Consider the following 18,281-nt stretch of genomic DNA (forward strand, 5'->3'; position numbering starts at 1 on the left):
TTATAGGGTACGGATACAAGTTTAGTCCTCCCCACTCATTGCCTTGAGGACATAACCTTCAACGCGTTGGCTCGGTTGATACAATAACATTATCTCCTAATTTCTCTAATTAGTGATTGTTGCTCCGAATGCCTTCTAAATGGTTAAACGGGAACGGATTAGAGGAAAGATGTAATTAAACATTTGGGGGCAAGCAATTTGTTGTTCATTTCCTGGAACTGGTGTTAACCCATTGTGCGCAAACAGATTCACAGGAAAGGAACCAGCCTAGTCTGTGCTTTACGATCATCTCCTTGTTCGTTAGCATTAGCTTCATGAACATCTGGAGCTTTCCGGAACTCTGCATGTACTACTTCCACTGGGAGGCTATTCCAGGTATCTACTCTGCTCCTCAGCTTTTGTTGTCATACATATTCATTGGAAACCGCAATCCCCACACAGGCCGTGGCTGCAATGATGGGAGTTGTAGTCCAGCAAGAAGTAGAACTAGACTTTCCTGTGAGAATGCGAGCCGAGCATTCTAGAATAGAACGTTATCGATATAACGTAAATATTTACTTTATAATAATTACTTCTAAATTTATCCATCCGATATTTTCAAAGATTTGGAAATATTAGCAGAATATTAACAGAATTTGTGTAAATATAAAACCTGCCCTATTTTCAGACGCGGCAGTCAGGAACAAACATTAATATCGGAGCTTGTTTACACGGCGTTATTTCCACCGCTTATCACAATTCCTGTCCCCTGGACTTCAATTTCTGCGTTTTTATCGAAATGTAATGGACTGTCTGGATGTGCTGCATAAACCAAAGAATCACATAAAAAAATAACATTAATAAAGAGAGAAAGCAGCTAAAATAAAGAATCATTTTATACCAAATGCAACAAAAGTCTTTGTCGTCTCCAGCAAAAGGTCATAAATATTTTTTTGCACTTCTGCTGATTAATTGATTGATGTCCCTAAAATTATTATATTAAAGGATTCGATGAACATGGATCAGCTAAAGCACTGTTTATGGCCAATCCCATCGGGTTTAAAGCTGTTGTAAGATCTTAGTGTTTTATTGTAAATATGAGATTTGTGCATTTGGATTCGTACTAATTTTAACAAAATTCGCCAATTTCATTGATTCGTGAATATTTGAAAACGAAGAGGGACCCCCAAAAAACAAATGAAAACCAATTTTCTTGCATTTTTTCCCTCTCACTCTTCTTGTCATGCTCTCACTCTCTCTCATGCTCTCACTCATGCTCTCACTCTCTCTCACATACGTCTTCCAACCATCTCCAACAACTGCTTCCATGTCCTGGACTCCTCTTCCCCAGCTCCGCTTCTCTAGCCTCTTCTTGTTCTTCTGACTTTGTCCGCTTCACTCCTCTATCTGCTCCATTAACCAGGCCTCCCGGAGCCTCTCCACCAAAGGGAGGAGCTTCTGCGCACACCCTCTCCCCAATTGGAGAAATGGGGGAGGGGCTGTCCCTTGGCTCCTCCCTTTTGTGGAAGTGCTCCAAAAGGCCAGAATAATGTAGATGAATTTGTGGGGAAAGAAAGGTGAAGAAACTCTTCTCTTTCTCCGCGAATCCTTCTGCAATATTCTGGCCTCTTGGAAAACTTCCACAAAGGGGAGGGGCCACGGGAACAGCCTCTCCCCCATTTCTCCAATTGGAGAGAGACTTGTGCGCGGAAGCTCCGCCCTTTTGCTGAAGTGCTCCGGGAGGCCTGGTTAATGATCTCATGTTTAGAAAATGGTATTTCCATCTCCCCGACGACTCCCAGACGTCAGGGGTTCCAAAACTTCTACCTGGAGTTTTCTGTGCTTATTGTAATGAGCAACACAGCAGTAAAACTAAGACCCTTTACCAAAAAATATATTAATTTGTTTAAAAAAGTTAGTGCAACATTTACTTTTTTGTGCTATAATAATTAGGGTTACGTTCTCTTCGTGGTCAAAAATGAAATGTTGGAGACCAGAAACTGGAAGATCTGAAGAGCACCTCAAGAACCCAAATCAGCCTCCTCCATTAATACAAAAAAACCTTTAATCCGTAACTTTGAATTTTGAACTTTACATGTTAAAGCCTTCGCTGTTCTACACAATGCCCAATTTTAAAGACTTTGGAGCTGAACCCTTCGAAGGACTCGTCCAAACTTTACAACCGATCCCCACCAAGTTCTGTTTACGGGAGAACTTTACCCGGCTTTAGCGTTTGGATAAAAGTCCATCTGTGTGGAGCAGATAAGAGCCTTTTCCTTGCTATTTGCCGTGGTTCTAATCACACGCGTTTTTATTTCGTCCGCTGGATTAGCTGTATACGGTTTTTTTTTTAGGCTCAGCTGCGCGTTCCGCGAACTGTTTTGGAAGATTGGCTATTTAAGCCACCAGCCAATGCTCGATAATAGCATAAAATAATACAACATCAGCACTAAATAATAGAAATAGCACGTTCCAAAGGCCGAAATGTCGTAACACCAAAAGGACACAGAAAAATGGGCTCGCCAGCATGCGCTGTGCTGTAATTTGAGTCGGCGAGGGGTGGCGAGCTCCGCTTTTCTATAATGTTACCGTAATAAGGCCCAGGGAAATTGCATTTCAATTTTCTATTCTGCCTCTTAGCCGGATGCCTTTTTTTTTTTACTCTTTTATACAAGAAAAAAGTAAGTGACATAATGATTATGAAGTCTGCCATTTTCTAACTACTTTATTTTCCAGGAAAAAAGAACTTTTAAAAAAAGCACCAAATAGCTAATTTTTTTTGCTCTACATTTAATAGGAGCCTTTTTCCTCGTGTGAATAATGCGGGATTTTAACAATTTGGACAAACAGTTCATATCACACTTAGTTGAAAAAAAGGCTTCATTTTTTTCTTGTTAAAACCCACGGTTATAATAATTCTGACCTTTGAAGTCCAAATATTTCAACCGCCAAAAGTTAGATGAAGTCCGTAATGTGTTTTCTAGGTATCGACATATAATAACTTAAATCATATTATTTTTGTTTTCTATTTACCTGAAGTCCCCCGAAAGGGGGTTGGCTAGAATGTTCTATGATCGCAATAGTCCGTGATATAGAATATTTTTATGCAGGCCTGATTTATCGGGATGCGAAAAGAAACTTTTAGTGTAGTTGCTACATTGTAACGATTCAGCAGTAATTGGATTTATTTGTAATTTATAGACTTTGCTGAATTTGCCTGAAGCTGAACCGATTTTCTGTAATGTGTAATATTGTAACACATTCGTCCAGATGTGTGGATTACCCAGGGCCGGACTGGGGGCCAAGAGGCGGCCATGACACTTTAAGGCCGGTGGCCACCAATGACATAACTGGATATGAGCAGCCGCAGCTCACGTCACTATCCCAGTCCTGGTATTCCCTATGAGACCCTATAGAGTATTATTTATGCCCCTCTATAAAGACGTGTGGCAGAGAATGGGTTAAAGCCATTTATTTCCCTGTATGTTCCGAAGTCTGAAGAACCAATAAATAATAATATAATTTCACCGCCATCGCGTTTCTTTTTAGCTCTCTGCGGTTTGTGCTGCAGTTTGAGACGTTCGGCTATTTGTTTAAAAAAAATAAAAATGTGGAAACCTCACAAAAAAACAGTGTAGTACACACCGTCTAAATGGTTTCATCGCCAGCGGGTGTTTGAATTACAGTCCAAAGTCAGTTCTTGGTGTCCTGGGAGGAGTAGTTTTAGCGTTTGTCACCGAGATGGTCCCGGAGCGGCCGTTCGGGAGCGTTTGGGAAATAATCATTTTCAGCGAAGCGTAGAGATCTCGTGATTCGCATCACAGAGCCGGTTTATTGCTGCCGAGTCAAGGGTCCTTTCGGTGCGAAAACAGCAGAAACGGTGCGTGGAATCCAGACTGAGCATGAAAGTTACCATTTATGATTATATATCGAATACATCGGGCGGGGGGGGGGATTCGCTGCAATTATCTGATTGGCTAATAAACGCCCGGGGGTCTCCCAGCTGAGTAAACAGCAACCATCTTACATATTTCGTAATACAATTAATACAGAAAAATCTATAAAGTATTTTGTTTCGTAAAGTAAAGTGATAATTGATTGGAAAGAGCACAAAGATCTGCATGGGATAGACATACGGCTCCTCAATCTAAGACGAGACCAACGGCTGAGTAAGATTTGAGTCTTTACAGCAGGAAAAATAATAAAATGAAGTATTTACTCGTGGATATGATGCCAAGATTGGGGGAGTGGGGAGAGAGTTTAGGAAGAGGAGGACAGATGGGAGAAGAAAGTATTGGGGAGGCGCATGTTGTAGACGAACTTCTATCTGTATGCAGAACGGGCTGTAATACCTTAGTTGACCAGATTATCAGAGGGGGCAGTATGGAGCATCACGGAGACCATCCGAAAATTCATGATTTGGGAGAAATTTTATGTCCAAATTGTATTTATTTTCTGCTATTATGTTACTATCTCAGCTTACTCCCGAGTCCTGCTTAAGTTAATTTTTTTCATCATATGCACCGTGTAGTAATCGGAATTAAGGACAGTTAAGGTTTTAAATGTCACATTTTATGAAAGAATGCAATAAAGCAATTCACCGTGATTGATTTTTTTTTATAATTACATTTGCATTTCAAGAAAGTTCTTTCAAAGTTGGAACGAAGAGACAAAAAAAGGAGCCTCTTCTTATCTTAATATATTTATTACGGTGAAAGCGATGGGGCAGAGAAGGGCTTATTAAGAGACATTTTCATAATGGCTCATTTTTAACAATAATAAAATGTAAAAGGAACATTTTAAAGACGATCACAATCAATCCCGCTTTATTCAGACTGTAAAGTAATCACCTGACACTCTAATTGCTAAAGGCAGCTAAGAAAAGCCTCCAGTGCGTCGGTATAATCAGGAGCCAGAATCTGCATAAACGCTCTCTCTCGCGCAGGCATAAATGGTCTGAATATTAATTATATTACGCAACCGAAATAAAAAAAGAGAAAAATAAACAGAGTTTTATTTAAGAAAATGTCCACCCCTTGAGTCCTGGAACAAAATTGTAACCATTTACATATCATTCTACTACTGAAATGGGTTGAAAAAATGGGGAAATGGGCCCTGGCTGCTCTCATATAAAGAATTTAAGTATTTGGTTTTTTTTAAAAAAATGATTGTGAGTTTGACATGTAGGCTGTCAGGATAGTCATTTTCATCATGACTGGATCCTTTGTCTGTTATAATTATAAAAATATATATTTTAAATGAACCACTATTTTGGTTTAACTGCTTTAAACTCATAAAGTATTATTTGTGACTGAATGGCGGTAACTTTTATTGGGCAAATATAGAAAAAGTCGTATAAGCTTTTAGGACCTTGGAGGTCTCTTCTTCTCAGTTGGCCAAATATAAGGTACCCCCTTTGACTAAAGACCCCATCGTCATATAACTACTCCCAAACAGCTTTGTTTTATGTGTAATATGGAAAATAGTCCCCAGTATGGTTATTATGAATGATGTCATCAGTCATCATGATGTCATCAGTTACATCATTAAACAGTTGTATCACCGTAGAATATTCTTCGGGCCGTACGATTGGTAGCGATGCCAATTCCAGTTCTTTAGGGAATGATTTATTCCTTCATCCTATTACTTAATCTTATAATAATATAAGATACCAACGTTTTGGGAAGACCAAACGTTTTGGGAAGAAGATGGTGGAATCCCAAAAATCCAGGAGCGGCTTTTTTTTTTTTTTTTTTTTTTATTGTTTTTTTGTAGACTTCGTTGTTCTGACTCTATGTCATTAGTCAGCATTTTTGGTTAAATGCACTTTGTGTAAAATCAATAAAACGCATTACTGGCCCCGAAACGTCCCGTCCGCTGAGCGCATCGCGGTTCCTGGCTCTGAAATCTCCTTCCTGCCGCTCTCTTAACGCGCCCGTCTCTTCTTGTTTGGCTTTTTCCATCCCGTCGGCGGCTTTTCTCTGAAGTGAAGACATCGCACCCGACAGATCTCAGAACCGGTGACGTTTCACAATTATACAGAGCCGATCGCTGATCAGGGATCAATAACGCATTTTTACATCTTATAACGAAAGCTGTGAATTTGTGGTTAAAGGGACGTCGCTCTACTGTCATAAAATCCTTGTATTTATCATAAGAGCGATTTATCTGAGTGTTCAGCTCAGGGACTTCAGCTGCATCATCTCTTCTTGGGGTCAGCCAGAAAACGCTTTAGTGAATAAAAACCCTGTAGAAACAGAGATCATTTCTTGCAAATTCCCCTTTATTTGGGGCCGACTCTCCTGTGTTAATAACTTTTATAAAACCCGGCGGTATCTGCTGTTGATTTACAAATGACAGAAAGTGACTTTATTTTATGCTCGGGGGGTCGCCGGGTTGGCGTAGAACGATAATAATGACAGCTTCTGGGTATTTGCAAATATCTGTAAAGTGTACAGAGAACGAGCAGGTATTGTTTCAAAATCAATTTAGATGAAAAATGTCACACGAAGCCGAACTATGTGGGCGTTCAGCGTCGGTTACGCTGGATTTAGCAGCTCTTTCCCTCTAGAAGTGAACGGCGAGAGTTGATTGATTACCGCGCGGTGCGGATCTCAGGCCTGAGTTTGTCGCTCATCTGACATCCATCAACGGTTCTTTGGTCATCTCTCCCGTCCTCTCCCGTCCTCTCCCTTCCTCTCCTGTCCTCTCCCTTCCTCTCCCGTCCTCTCCCTTCCTCTCCCGTCCTCTCCCGTCCTCTCCCTTCCTCTCCCGTCCTCTCCCTTCCTCTCCCGTCCTCTCCCTTCCTCTCCCTTCCTCTCCCATCCTCTCCCTTCCTCTCCCATCCTCTCCCTTCCTCTCCCGTCCTCTCCCTTCCTCTCCCTTCCTTTCCCATCCTCTCCTGTCCTCTCCCTTCCTCTCCCATCCTCTCCCTTCCTCTCCCGTCCTCTCCCTTCCTCTCCCTTCCTCCCCGTATGGCTTCAGGGCCAGATTTATGTAAATTTCTCTCGTTACAGTCTCGGCGGTCGGTGTTCCCTTGAGTTTCTTTGTCCCGTTCCTGGATCTGGACCCCCATATCCTTTCATATTCCAAAGTTTTGGGGGGAAGACACTCACTAAAAGTATCCCCAAAGCCCCCAAATCCCCCATAAGAATAACATCTGGATTAATGGGCTTCACTTAAAACATAATTGTAATAATAATTATAATCATCCAATAATATAAAACGAGTATTTTATCAATATTGGTGATTTTATTTGCACAAAGTGCCCAATGCAATAAGGCCAGAAAAAAAGTAAAAAATATATAATTTTTTTTTGCATTTTATTTTTCTTTTCCTTCCCGTGTAATCGTGGAATATCTTGGTCATACAAACGTTCGTCCCGGACTCATTTCATCCATGTGCGGTGTCTCAGCTTCTCGCAGTCAGCCAAACGCGCCCCCCCCCGAGGAGAAGTAGTTGTTGTGGCAGCGGGAAGCCATTGCTGCTCCCAGGGCTTCGGCAGGCGCATGTCAAGCGATTCCCTGCCTGTCTGACGGTGCGTCTGTTACCGGTCACAAGATAAAAAAACGCACAGCGTTCGCTTTCCAGATTTTATATCCTGAAAACCAGACATATTTGGTGGAATTCGCTGGAACTTTTTGCTCGTGAATACAGAGCCCAACGGGGAGAGAAAAATATTCCCAACTCCAAAAATATTCTGTGCTGCGCACCGAGCCCCTTCAGCGATACGCTGTAACCCGTGAACGTTCCCTGGGGATGAATGGAGCATTGGAGTGATGGTTGAGGTGACGGAGAGGAGTTACCCCACGGAGCCGCGTTTCCAAAGACATTTAGTGTTGTTGGCGTGACGCCTCCGCTCGTTGCCGTAACAATCCCCCCCCCTCACCGAGTGCTGTATGAGCAGCCACCGTAAAATGAGCTTTCTCCGCGCCGCGTGCGTCTCCTCACCCAGAAGCGATGTAATAACAAATATAATTAGATTCTCTGATTAACACCACGCGGGGTAATAATTTTAGGTGTTTGCAGAGGATTTTGCAGACGTTGGCATATTTTTTCTTTACGTTTTTAGAAGTTGCACCGGGTTTTCCTTGCAATCAGTCAACTCTTCATGCAAATGTAATTCTGCGGCAGTTAAAAGCAATGGAGCGGAACGATCCAGTCAACGGGTAATTGAGGAGGACTCTGCGGAATTTTTGCTCTTATGATCGCGGGGGGGTGGGGGTGGGGGGGCGGTCGGTCTCCGCGCAGCTCCTTACGATTTCATCCCAAACCGGCAGCCGGGTCGATGGATGTTGTAATTACTGTCACTGACGGATCATTTTATAATGGAAGTCCTTAATACCATCTGAGTCAGACAGGAGTGAGGTTGAGGACAAATTCAACCTTTATGGAGATGACGTGCGGGCGATGGACGCTTCCCATTCTGTACACCTTATTAGTTAGAAGAGTCCTTTGCTGCGTCCGCTCGAGGGCCGGGGACTGATCAGAGCGGTGTTCTGATATTAACCTTTTAATTATAAGTTTATAAGATGTTGCATTCGATGTGTTTGCGTGTGTGAGCGTGTGTGTGTGAGCGTGTGTGTGTGTGAGCGGGTGTGTGTGTGAGCGGGGGTGTGTGTGAGCGTGTGTGTGTGAGCGTGTGTGTGTGTGAGCATGTGTGTCTTAGCGTGTGTGTGAGCGTGTGTGTGTGTGAGCGTGTGTGTGTGTGAGCATGTGTGTGAGCGTGTGTGTGTGAGCGTGTGTGTGTGTGTGAGCATGTGTGTGTGTTAGCATGATTTGTCCAAAAGAAAGCTCGTCCTCCAGGAGAATAAGAAAAAGAGAGAAGAAGTAAAAAACACTGAATAATCCAAAATCCATATTTTAGATAAGAGGTTATTGGAAAAATGGATGAGGATTTGTTTATTAAAGGGTCTGAAATCGCAGGACGCTATCTGCGCATGTACCAAACGGACAGCATCACCTGTCTGAGCTTTCTAATCATTTCCGTTAAAACGGAGATCTTCAGCTCTGCCTTTAAATTGTTATTTTTAGAAGCATTTTCAAAATGTGCACAATGAGAAAAATGACCTAAAGGGCCAAAATAATTGGGAGAAATAATTGTTATATGTGGCTGGAAATGCCTTAATGACTTTTCCGGGAAGGTCGAGATTATATTTAAAACGGAGCTAATGGTCGGGGTGGGCTGTGGAGCAAATTATGTGTCGCCCTCAAAATGACCTCAACTGCGACCTAAAATATTCTCGAGATCCTATGTTTTACTATTTTGTACTTTCTATTTCCCTTAAAAATATGTTTTTTTGCTTCCCTTGATCTTTATTGGTTGGCTTCTGATTTTTTGTATGCTTTTGTTATCTATAATAACCGGTGCAGGACTCGGAGGCAGCTCGGTAAAAATAACATTTTTGTCCCCTTACATACACTTAATATAAACATTTACAAGAATGTATTAATTCAGAAGGAAAAATACAACTCCCCGAGATACCTTCATAAACATCAACGTTCCCCAATCCTCTACGCTGCTTCAAAAATTGTGTTTCACGCAAAAAAATGTAATTCAATTTTCTGAACAAAACCAAAATGTTGGATTGTAACTCTGAGCCGGCGTGAACCAAAAAAAATCAGAAGTGAAATTTAAAAGCATGGAGAAGCTTCGTCTGCCCCGCTGCCAGCCAGGAAGTGACCCCCAAACTCTTTACTATGCGAGTCAATAGGTTTAAAAAAACAATTTGTTGGAATTATGCATATTTGTTAACCAGAAATACCAAAAACGATACATTATTATTATTATTATTATTATTATTATTAAAACCTGTTCTTCTGATTATTTTAGATCCACTTGGATCTTCTCCCTTCTACCCCAAGTTTTGTGCCTTTACCCCTGCAATTTATCTTTACTTAAAAACTATAAAAGAACCATCAGGTAAAAAAAAAAATAGTTTACAAACATTTGCCCGTTATGACATCATCCACCTTAAAACCAAAGGCTTCCTGTAGCATTTCCTGTTTTCCGTCGTTTATCAATAAAGTGAGGCGAGGATTCTCGATTTCTTCACTTTGTGTTAAATAAGTGAAAGGATGGAGTTTCCGTCTTCTCTTCTGCAGTTCAGGAAAATCGCAAGGTCGCAGTCCACGGAATAATCTCGTTTCCCCGCTGGATTCTCAGTTTATTTACTATCTTTAGTTAGCGAGGAGGTCATTTACCCGAACCCCTCAGGGACGGCGATTTTTACTCCGTGATCTCTTAATGGACTTCCGCATCGAGCAAGGTTAGAAGGATCAAGTTTCCCGTCCTTAAACTAATATCCCGATCTTCCCGATGACTTCTCAGCACCAGTTATATGACGCGTAGAGAGGGGATTTATTACGCCATATGCACAAAAAACACGAACCGTTCATCGAAAGCATTTTATACCAAAACCTCAAACTGTAGCCTCAATAAAATGTATATTTATATATATATATTTTTTTTTCCTAATCTTGTAAAAATGTTGGCTTTGTGCCGAATGCTGATTTTTAATTGATTTGAATGTAAATTATTTCTCAAAGAAATTGAGCTTAAAACAGATCTCATGAATTGGATTGACCTTCGACCCCAGGGCCAAGTCTGAAATAAAAAAAATATCACCCAAAGCTGTAATTAGGACTTTAGGCGCCAGGGGCAGGGTCTGGGGTCCTGTCTTGGGTATCCACTTGGAACGGGGTGCGGAGCCTTTGATAGAGGGGAGCTTGAGCTCACCCCTCAACTAGAGGCACTTGCAGCATCTGCCCCACGTTCCCCATGGCTGTGATAATCCTGACCCCTAAACCCCCCCACAAATCAAAGAACCCAACCTACGTTTATCCTAACCCCACCCACTTCTATCATAACCCCACCCGTTTTAGAATAAGCCACACCCATTTCAAGCGCTTGATTCATTCGCAAGCTCTTTTTAGGGTGCTTTCTATACTTTTGAATGAGGCATTTATGCGATCGGGGACAAGCGGGGTAAATTCGGTGAACGCGTCTTGGTTCTGAGGAAGAGTTTTTGGATTTCATTTGATGATTGGAGCAGCTGGAAGCTTTTCTGCCGTTAAGCGGACACTTTGTGTTCTCCGGAGATCTCTGTGAATGCAAATGATCTGTTAGTTTGAAGGAGGAGGCTCAGCTTAGTCGGAGTCTTGTAAATAATGGGAAGCGATTGCTGCGTTATCTCAGACATATGTAACATCTGTTTGACCCAGATTTCCCTGTTCTGGATACACAAATAAAAAGGTCTGCTTTCCATTTTCAAGAGGAAAAAGTGAAACGTATTGGATGAGAACGCGTTATAATTGTGTCAGAGGAATTGCTTCTGCAGACGTTGATACGTTATATTTATTTTATATTATTTATCTGTATAACGTTATATACTTTATATTTATATGTTAATGGCTACTATTATTTATAATGAAAATACATTTTTGACTTTGTGAATCATGTTTAGGATATTGCTTTGAGGGTGGTAGATAAGTGGAATAGCCTCCCAGCAGAGGTGGTAGAGTGTAATACAGTGAGGGTATTAAACATGCATGGGATAGACATACGGCTCCTGAATCTAAGACCAACGACTGATTAAGGTTTGAGTCTTTACAGCAAGAGAGACGAGGGCCGAATGGGGCCGATCTGCTGGCGAGTCCTGGGTTTCTATTCCTTCATCAATTTAAAAAAAGCACCGTGAGTGGTCCTGGGTGGCGTGGAATCCACACAATTATCTGATCACAGCACAACTCCTTTGACTTTTCCTAAACCCACTGCAATCTGCAGGCATTTTTTTTTATCACTTGAAAGCATCGATCCTTAACGCTTTTCCGTTTTGGGGGGGGGGAGGGGAAATGTCTTCTACATGACTCTACTGGGACAGCACGTCACTGACAATCTTCTAACATAGATTAGCATACAGATGCGATGTCAGGAATCCTCTTGATATGCAGATATATCGACTCTGATACCTTCCAGCTGACTCCACGCGACGCTTTAATCATAATGTAGTCGTGGGTTTTGGATTTCAATTTGCTGGTCTAGTAGGAATGTTGAGATAATGACATCCAGCCAGATTTATATCACCGTCTGGGTCAGAAGTGGCTACTAAATAAAACCTATACGTAAAATTATCCAAAAATCCTTTTCTTCAACAGTTTGTACAAACAAAATTTAAATAGGCAATATTACTAATAATATTTTTACATTATTGTAAACCAACGTAAATTTAGTCGTTTTCCATGATTAATATCTTGGTCGGCGGCTGATTTGAAGATCGTGAGCATTTTTTTGCAGTTGCACATACGGCCACACGGGGCAGTGTAGCGCTAACAGAGTCGGTGGTTGGATACACAGAGACTAGATCCTCACTTAGGTTCCTCCACATGGATTTAAATGTATTTCATTTGGTGAGCCCCATTGAGTGTATGCTGGGGGTGGCCAATACATTTTGGATTTCTCCCAAATAGACCAATTACAGTTTGTTTTTCAGCGCTTTTGCTGCTGCATTTAGCTGGGTTTTACCCCACTAGTTCCTTACTTACATTGGGAAGTTTACTGGTTTTGAGGTGTAGTCACCCCCAGAGCATCTGTCCCTGTCTTACAGATTTGGAGAGCGTATCTTGAAAAACAATTTGATGAAAACTTCACTTTAGACAAAACAGATGCACCTGCGCAGCTACAGAGTATCCACCATTAATGCGAGTGCCAGTATAGATGTACGGTTCTTAATAAAGGTAGCGTGTTCCGTGTTCCGTGGCTGTTCTAATGATAGCGGCTTCCATATACTTGGAGAAGGCTGATTGTCCGCGCGTTCTGCGGGGATTTGCTGAATGGTTCGGATAATGATTATCGAGATAGAAGGACAGGGAATGAATGAAGTTCACACAGTTAGGATTATCATTGCTGCAAGAAAATAAGTCTTTGTTCTACAACAAGAATGCAAATGTATTCGGCTTTCTTCTCTGCCCCTCACACTATTCCTGCAGGAGCTTTATTTTTAAATAAGGTAGAGACCAGGAGCTGCAGGCGCCCCGGGAACTGAATTCATTTCTTGATGTTCTGCATTAATCTGTACGCCTAGGTATCTTTCTGCCTTTCATTTCTTTTTCATGATTTAAATAGAGGGCTGGGTTATTTGTCACCGTTCCGGCCCAAAAAAGGACATCGCCCTGACGCGTTTCCACTTCCGAGTCTGGTGAAAAGCGGGAATCTATTCAAAAGACTCGAAACGCGTTAACAAAAAGAAATCCTTGAAGCGTAATTGATTTTTTATGCCGTTCAGCTTTTCCTGTGTAGAGCAGGCATTGTGCAGCTTGCTCAATAAATTGACTCATGTCGAGATAGTTTGGTTGTTATTTTTGATGGGGGGTTTATGATGTGCCCCCCCATTGATAGGCTGTTACTGGTAATTTGAACTACAATTCCCAGTATGCACAGTGACAGTAGCCTCGTGGTGGCTGGCGTTAGCTAGAGATGTAGCTATGCCCGAAAACCGCAACTCCATATAATGGAAACAAAAAAAAAATAGAAATATTAGAATCCACAACATTTTAAACAGTTCCGTCTGATCTTAAACTGATCGGATATCACACTTTTTAATAAATATGATGTAAAACTGGGAGACCTGAAAGAATAATTAATTTTCCACATTCCAGGTTTTCGGGAATAGGTTTTATTTGAACGTTTTGATGAAAATCAAAAATGTGATTCAATAAAATGTGACTTTGAGTTGAAATTAATTAACTTCTTTTAAGTGTCGTCAGAGGAAAGTAACACGACGGAAGCGAGAACGATCGTATCAGAAATTATTTCCAGATAAAACCTTCATTTCCATTTCTGTGCACTTTAGCATTTGCGGTTACCAATCATTTTATTTTTTATCTTACAGATAACCTTTTTTTTACAATTTTAATATTAAGTCTTCGGACACTCGAAATATCCGACTGCCACAGCCGAGCTTTGATTGATTGGACTTCGCCCGTTAAAATGGTTATTTTTTTTGTTTAAAAACACTTTAATAAATAATGAATGAATTAGTGGTTTCGTTATTAATGATAACTGGGAGTGATAGAACTAATTGGAAACGTAGAGCCAATTTATTAAAATGAACAATATCATTGTCTGCATGGTATTTTTTTCCTTAATTTTTCTTAATTTATTTTGGCGAATCGTAGAGCCGTGCCAAATATTGAAAAATGTTGAAAATGACATAAATGTTGTTTTGTGACAATAAATTCTAATATTTACATCAAATTTTTTTTTTCAGAAATACAAAGAATTTGAGAAGGAGGTTTCCATAGAAGAAATCGACGGACTTCATCTCGTCAAAAAACTCGCCAAGGACATGGAAGAAATGTTCCACAAAAAGGCCGAAGCGGTCCGGGTTGGTATTATAATTTATAATAAATGATGTTCTTAGTAAAATGAGTTCCTCGAGTGCCGAAGAGTCACCCAAAAAATGCATTAATCTGGAAAAAAGCCAACGGACCTGTTTTGTGTGTCAGCATTCCATAGGTTGGGTTGAACAGGAAGGGTAATCATTACGTGATGTCACTTCCTGTTTGATTGTCTCGTTGTCTTGAGAAGCCTCTTTAATAAAACTTACCAAGAACAATGTGATGTTGATTGGTGAGGAGCAATGGGCTAATGTTATGGTTATGTTTTGGTTCCGGTTGGTCCATCTTCTCGATGGTTTTCCATTGGTGTAGAATGCAGAATGGCTCCTGTCATTGGTGTAACGCGTCTGTGATGTTTAATGCTTTACTTCGTATTACCATGGGTTTTCTAGTTGTCTTCCTCATGAGAAGGGCACAATATCTTATATGAATTCAACTAAGTTGCTTCTGAGTAGAGTCTAATTCCACCACAAATGGAAAAAACCCAAGTAGCCATGAAAAAACGTATTGGTCTGATCCTTTATATGTGGACTCCACAGTGATGGCCGCCATTCTTGGTTTAGCCCTGGTAATTTTGCAAATGGGCCCAGGCCAATCTACTGTGATCGAAGTTCTAAATGTCCTTCAGAACTCACGGGTCAGAAGGTTCCTTGCCTTCCGAAGACCATTGTTATCCAACCTCGGATTTCTCTCTGCAACAACCCAACATGGAGTCCATTCCCAAAGCCTACTTCCCGGAAGGATCCATTTCTCTTTATTGTCTGCGTGTTAGGAAATAGCACTCTAGCCGACCATAAACCCACTTAACATTTTCAAGTCATCTTTACATAGACTTGTTTGTTGTGTATTTATAGGTATTTTCGGGTGGTGGAATTATTCTGTCAGCTGAGATTTCTCGAAATGAAAGCGTTTGCTTCTAATGCTGTTTCTTCTACATCTAGAAATAAACATTAATGTCAGACAAAGTGATGACAATTAACGTAAGAGCTCCACGGCTCGGGATTTGTGCCTCGCATCTCTTAAAAGCAGATATTTCTGCTCCCAAAGCTTCCCTCCCTGTCTCTTTTATTAAGGCTTAATGTACAATCATAAATTGAGCATAAAAGCACGTTTCAGCACTTTTACCACAATCGTGTTGAATAACAGGAAAAAAAAAAATTCTTATGGAAATATTAACTCAAGTCTTTGAATTAAACCCGGCTTTTTTAAAGAGTTCCTTGAAACAACTGAAATAAACCTATTTTGTGCAATTACGCATCAAAGCTCGGCTCATTGTTGAAATAAGACTTCAAACGAAAACCAATCGTATTTTTATATAAATATATATTTTCTGCCTGTTTACTTTTAACTGTGAGAGTACCGGGGCCGGGCGTGGGGGGTGTTTAAAACTGCAGGAGAGAAGACAGAAAGATGTCATATACAGGCAAAGACCCCCAAAAATCTATGCATCGGAAGAAAAAGCATCTTTGTGTTGTGGGGATGCTGGGTCTGCCACTTCTCTCCTCCATACCTTCCCGTAACTTTGTGTTAGTTTGCGGAGACCTTCTGGTTTACTATTGGCTGATGGGCCGGTCCATCTGATGTCATTATCAGATATTCTCTTAGTGCTCCAAGATAACCATCTGATGATGTCATGGTCTGACTCTTGAGGCTTATGAGTGTAGTCCAAAAGAGGCAGGTAACTAAGACAACCATTGTAGGATGTATGATTTATGGTTTCCTTAGTTACCATTGTATGATGTCATGTTCCAAAGGTATACATAGTAAAAAGGAGACAGATGAAGAAGGATGTAGCTCCATTCCACATTGGGCTAGGGGTACAGAGAGCGCAGACCCGCGTGGCCTTTGGTGTGTGGACCTGATTGCAGTTAAAGAGAATGATTGGGCTTCGCACGCCGTAACAAACAGCTTTTCTACAAGCAGCTCACACAGGACCGATCCAACGAACCGCCATGCCTTATTTATTACCCTTATCTGGGGCAGACTGAATTTTTCTATAATTATTCCATTTTGATTATTTTGTTATGAAATCTGTCCCTTTCCCCCCAGATCCTACACTAAATAACGGTATTTACAGATTAAAACAAGAAATATATTTATATTAGAATTTTATGTGCGGGATCTTTACTTCTCGTTCTCCGGATCTCTGCGATTATTCGTCTCCATCACCTCTCTCTCTTACTGTTAAGTTGCTGATTGTTTCTGATTGGTTGAGGCAATCCTGGAGATAAGAGAAGGGAGACAGGCAGGAAAATGATCAGATAATTCTGGCTCTGCCATGGGCTGCCACCGACCTCAGCTCTTCCTGAGTGAAATTTTCAGTAAAATCTCTCCAGAATAATGATGGCGATTGATTAGTAAAAAGCACGAGTTAAAGGTCATTTTAATACGCACAATTATTTGTGTTAAAAGCTGAGTTGCCCTCGTTTGATCTCTTGTGTAATAAAGAGAATCTATAAAAATTTTATTGGTCGCTAAAAACATGAAAGAAAGCAAATACCATAAATATTTATTACATTTTATTTTTATATTCGCTGGTTATGCTCTGAATTCTTTCTTTGTTTCGTGTATTTATTGGTTGTTATTATTCTGGCAGCGACACCGGAATCTGAATGTTTCTGCCTTTTATGCTTTTTTAGGTTTTGCTCTTTTTTGTATGTTTTTTTGCACTGGAAACATGAAACGCGTTTTTTTTTTATGCTATAATTGCCGCCGTTCCGCGCGTTCCACGCGTTTCCGAGTCCCCTTTACAGCGGCGCGGCAGAAAGTAATTGCTGAGTACAATAATTCAGTTTTGGGATATTCGCAGTTCAGTTCCCCGACGCGGCTTAGCTCGGGAAGCCTGGGAATTCAAAGCTTTTTTATCACAAAAGTCCACGCGCAGCAGCCGCCTTCTCAAGGTGCTTTTCATTTCTGTTCTATTCTATCAAACGAACTCCGGGAAGCAAGTTTTGGGGGCGAAGTGGAAGAAAGTAGGTCTGGCGTCCTTCCCGCTCCGCTGGGCGGATTCGTTACCGGTCTCCAGTGCCGTCTTATTTTTACTTTTAAAGGAAGATTTAAAAACAGAAGCCAAATTTAAAGGATTTTTTGTTTTTAAATCTTCCTCTAGAAATAAATGCGCGATGCGATTGTTCAGCCAAGAAATAAGAATACATTGTAACGGCGAGAGATTTTTTTGTTATGTCTGCGAAGGATATCTTGAGACTTTGCGGCGAGGGGGCAGCGTAGAAACGTTTTTGTAAATACATTCATTTACTAAGATTTCTATTATTTATGGAAATAATGTTTATCTCACGATGCTCAGCGTATCGTCTATATGGTCCGATTGCGCTTTTATGGTATATTAACCCCTTAACGACAATGCATTAACCCTATTAATGACAATGCATTGTTGTGAAGGGGTTAAGTAATCTACTGCAATTATCTCCCATTATATGTACATCAATAAAGTTCCATGTTGAGGTTTATTTAACCCCTTAAGCACAGGTTGGAAATTTATTTTCTGCATAGTACTCTGGGGCTCCGAGGGTTAAGCGCAGGAAGGGTATATAGCGCATGTTTTCATCTATGTTCCTGCTTCCCGTGCATTCCTGGGGGTCACAAAGGGCAATGTATTTCCAATATGTTTTCTGGGTGTATCTGAAATCATTAGACACCAACGGATGCGGCACCCTGCGCGGCATGGGGTAGGACGCATCGTATCGAACCAATTACGTTTTATGCAGTCATTTGGCTTCCTTACTGCAGATTTCTGCCGGGAAGACGAGAGCAAAGAGCTAAAATGCGATAAAATGTAAAGAAAATCCATAGAAAATCCATAATCTTCCCACAGAACGTGGAACGGCTCGAGGGCGGCGCAGAGACTTAATGTTGGGGGAATCAGAGGGTGCAATTCCCAGAGAAAT

At 41.0% G+C, this 18,281-nt stretch overlaps 1 protein-coding gene across 1 annotated transcript in view; it reads left to right on the plus strand.

The window, feature by feature from the left end:
• Positions 1–18,281, plus strand: part of LOC149277366 (voltage-dependent calcium channel subunit alpha-2/delta-3-like) — a 199,320-nt gene that overhangs the window by 21,915 nt on the left and 159,124 nt on the right. Inside the window, exon 3 of the mRNA XM_089503037.1 lies at positions 14,247–14,363. Within this exon, the coding sequence (XP_089359163.1) occupies positions 14,247–14,363 (117 nt within the window). The remainder of the gene's footprint in view (positions 1–14,246; positions 14,364–18,281) is intronic.

The sequence above is a fragment of the Sceloporus occidentalis genome, unplaced genomic scaffold, assembly GCF_023333645.1.
Source record: "Sceloporus occidentalis isolate IW3139 unplaced genomic scaffold, rSceOcc1.0.p SCAF_216, whole genome shotgun sequence".
NCBI classification, from domain to species: Eukaryota; Metazoa; Chordata; class Lepidosauria; order Squamata; family Phrynosomatidae; genus Sceloporus; species Sceloporus occidentalis.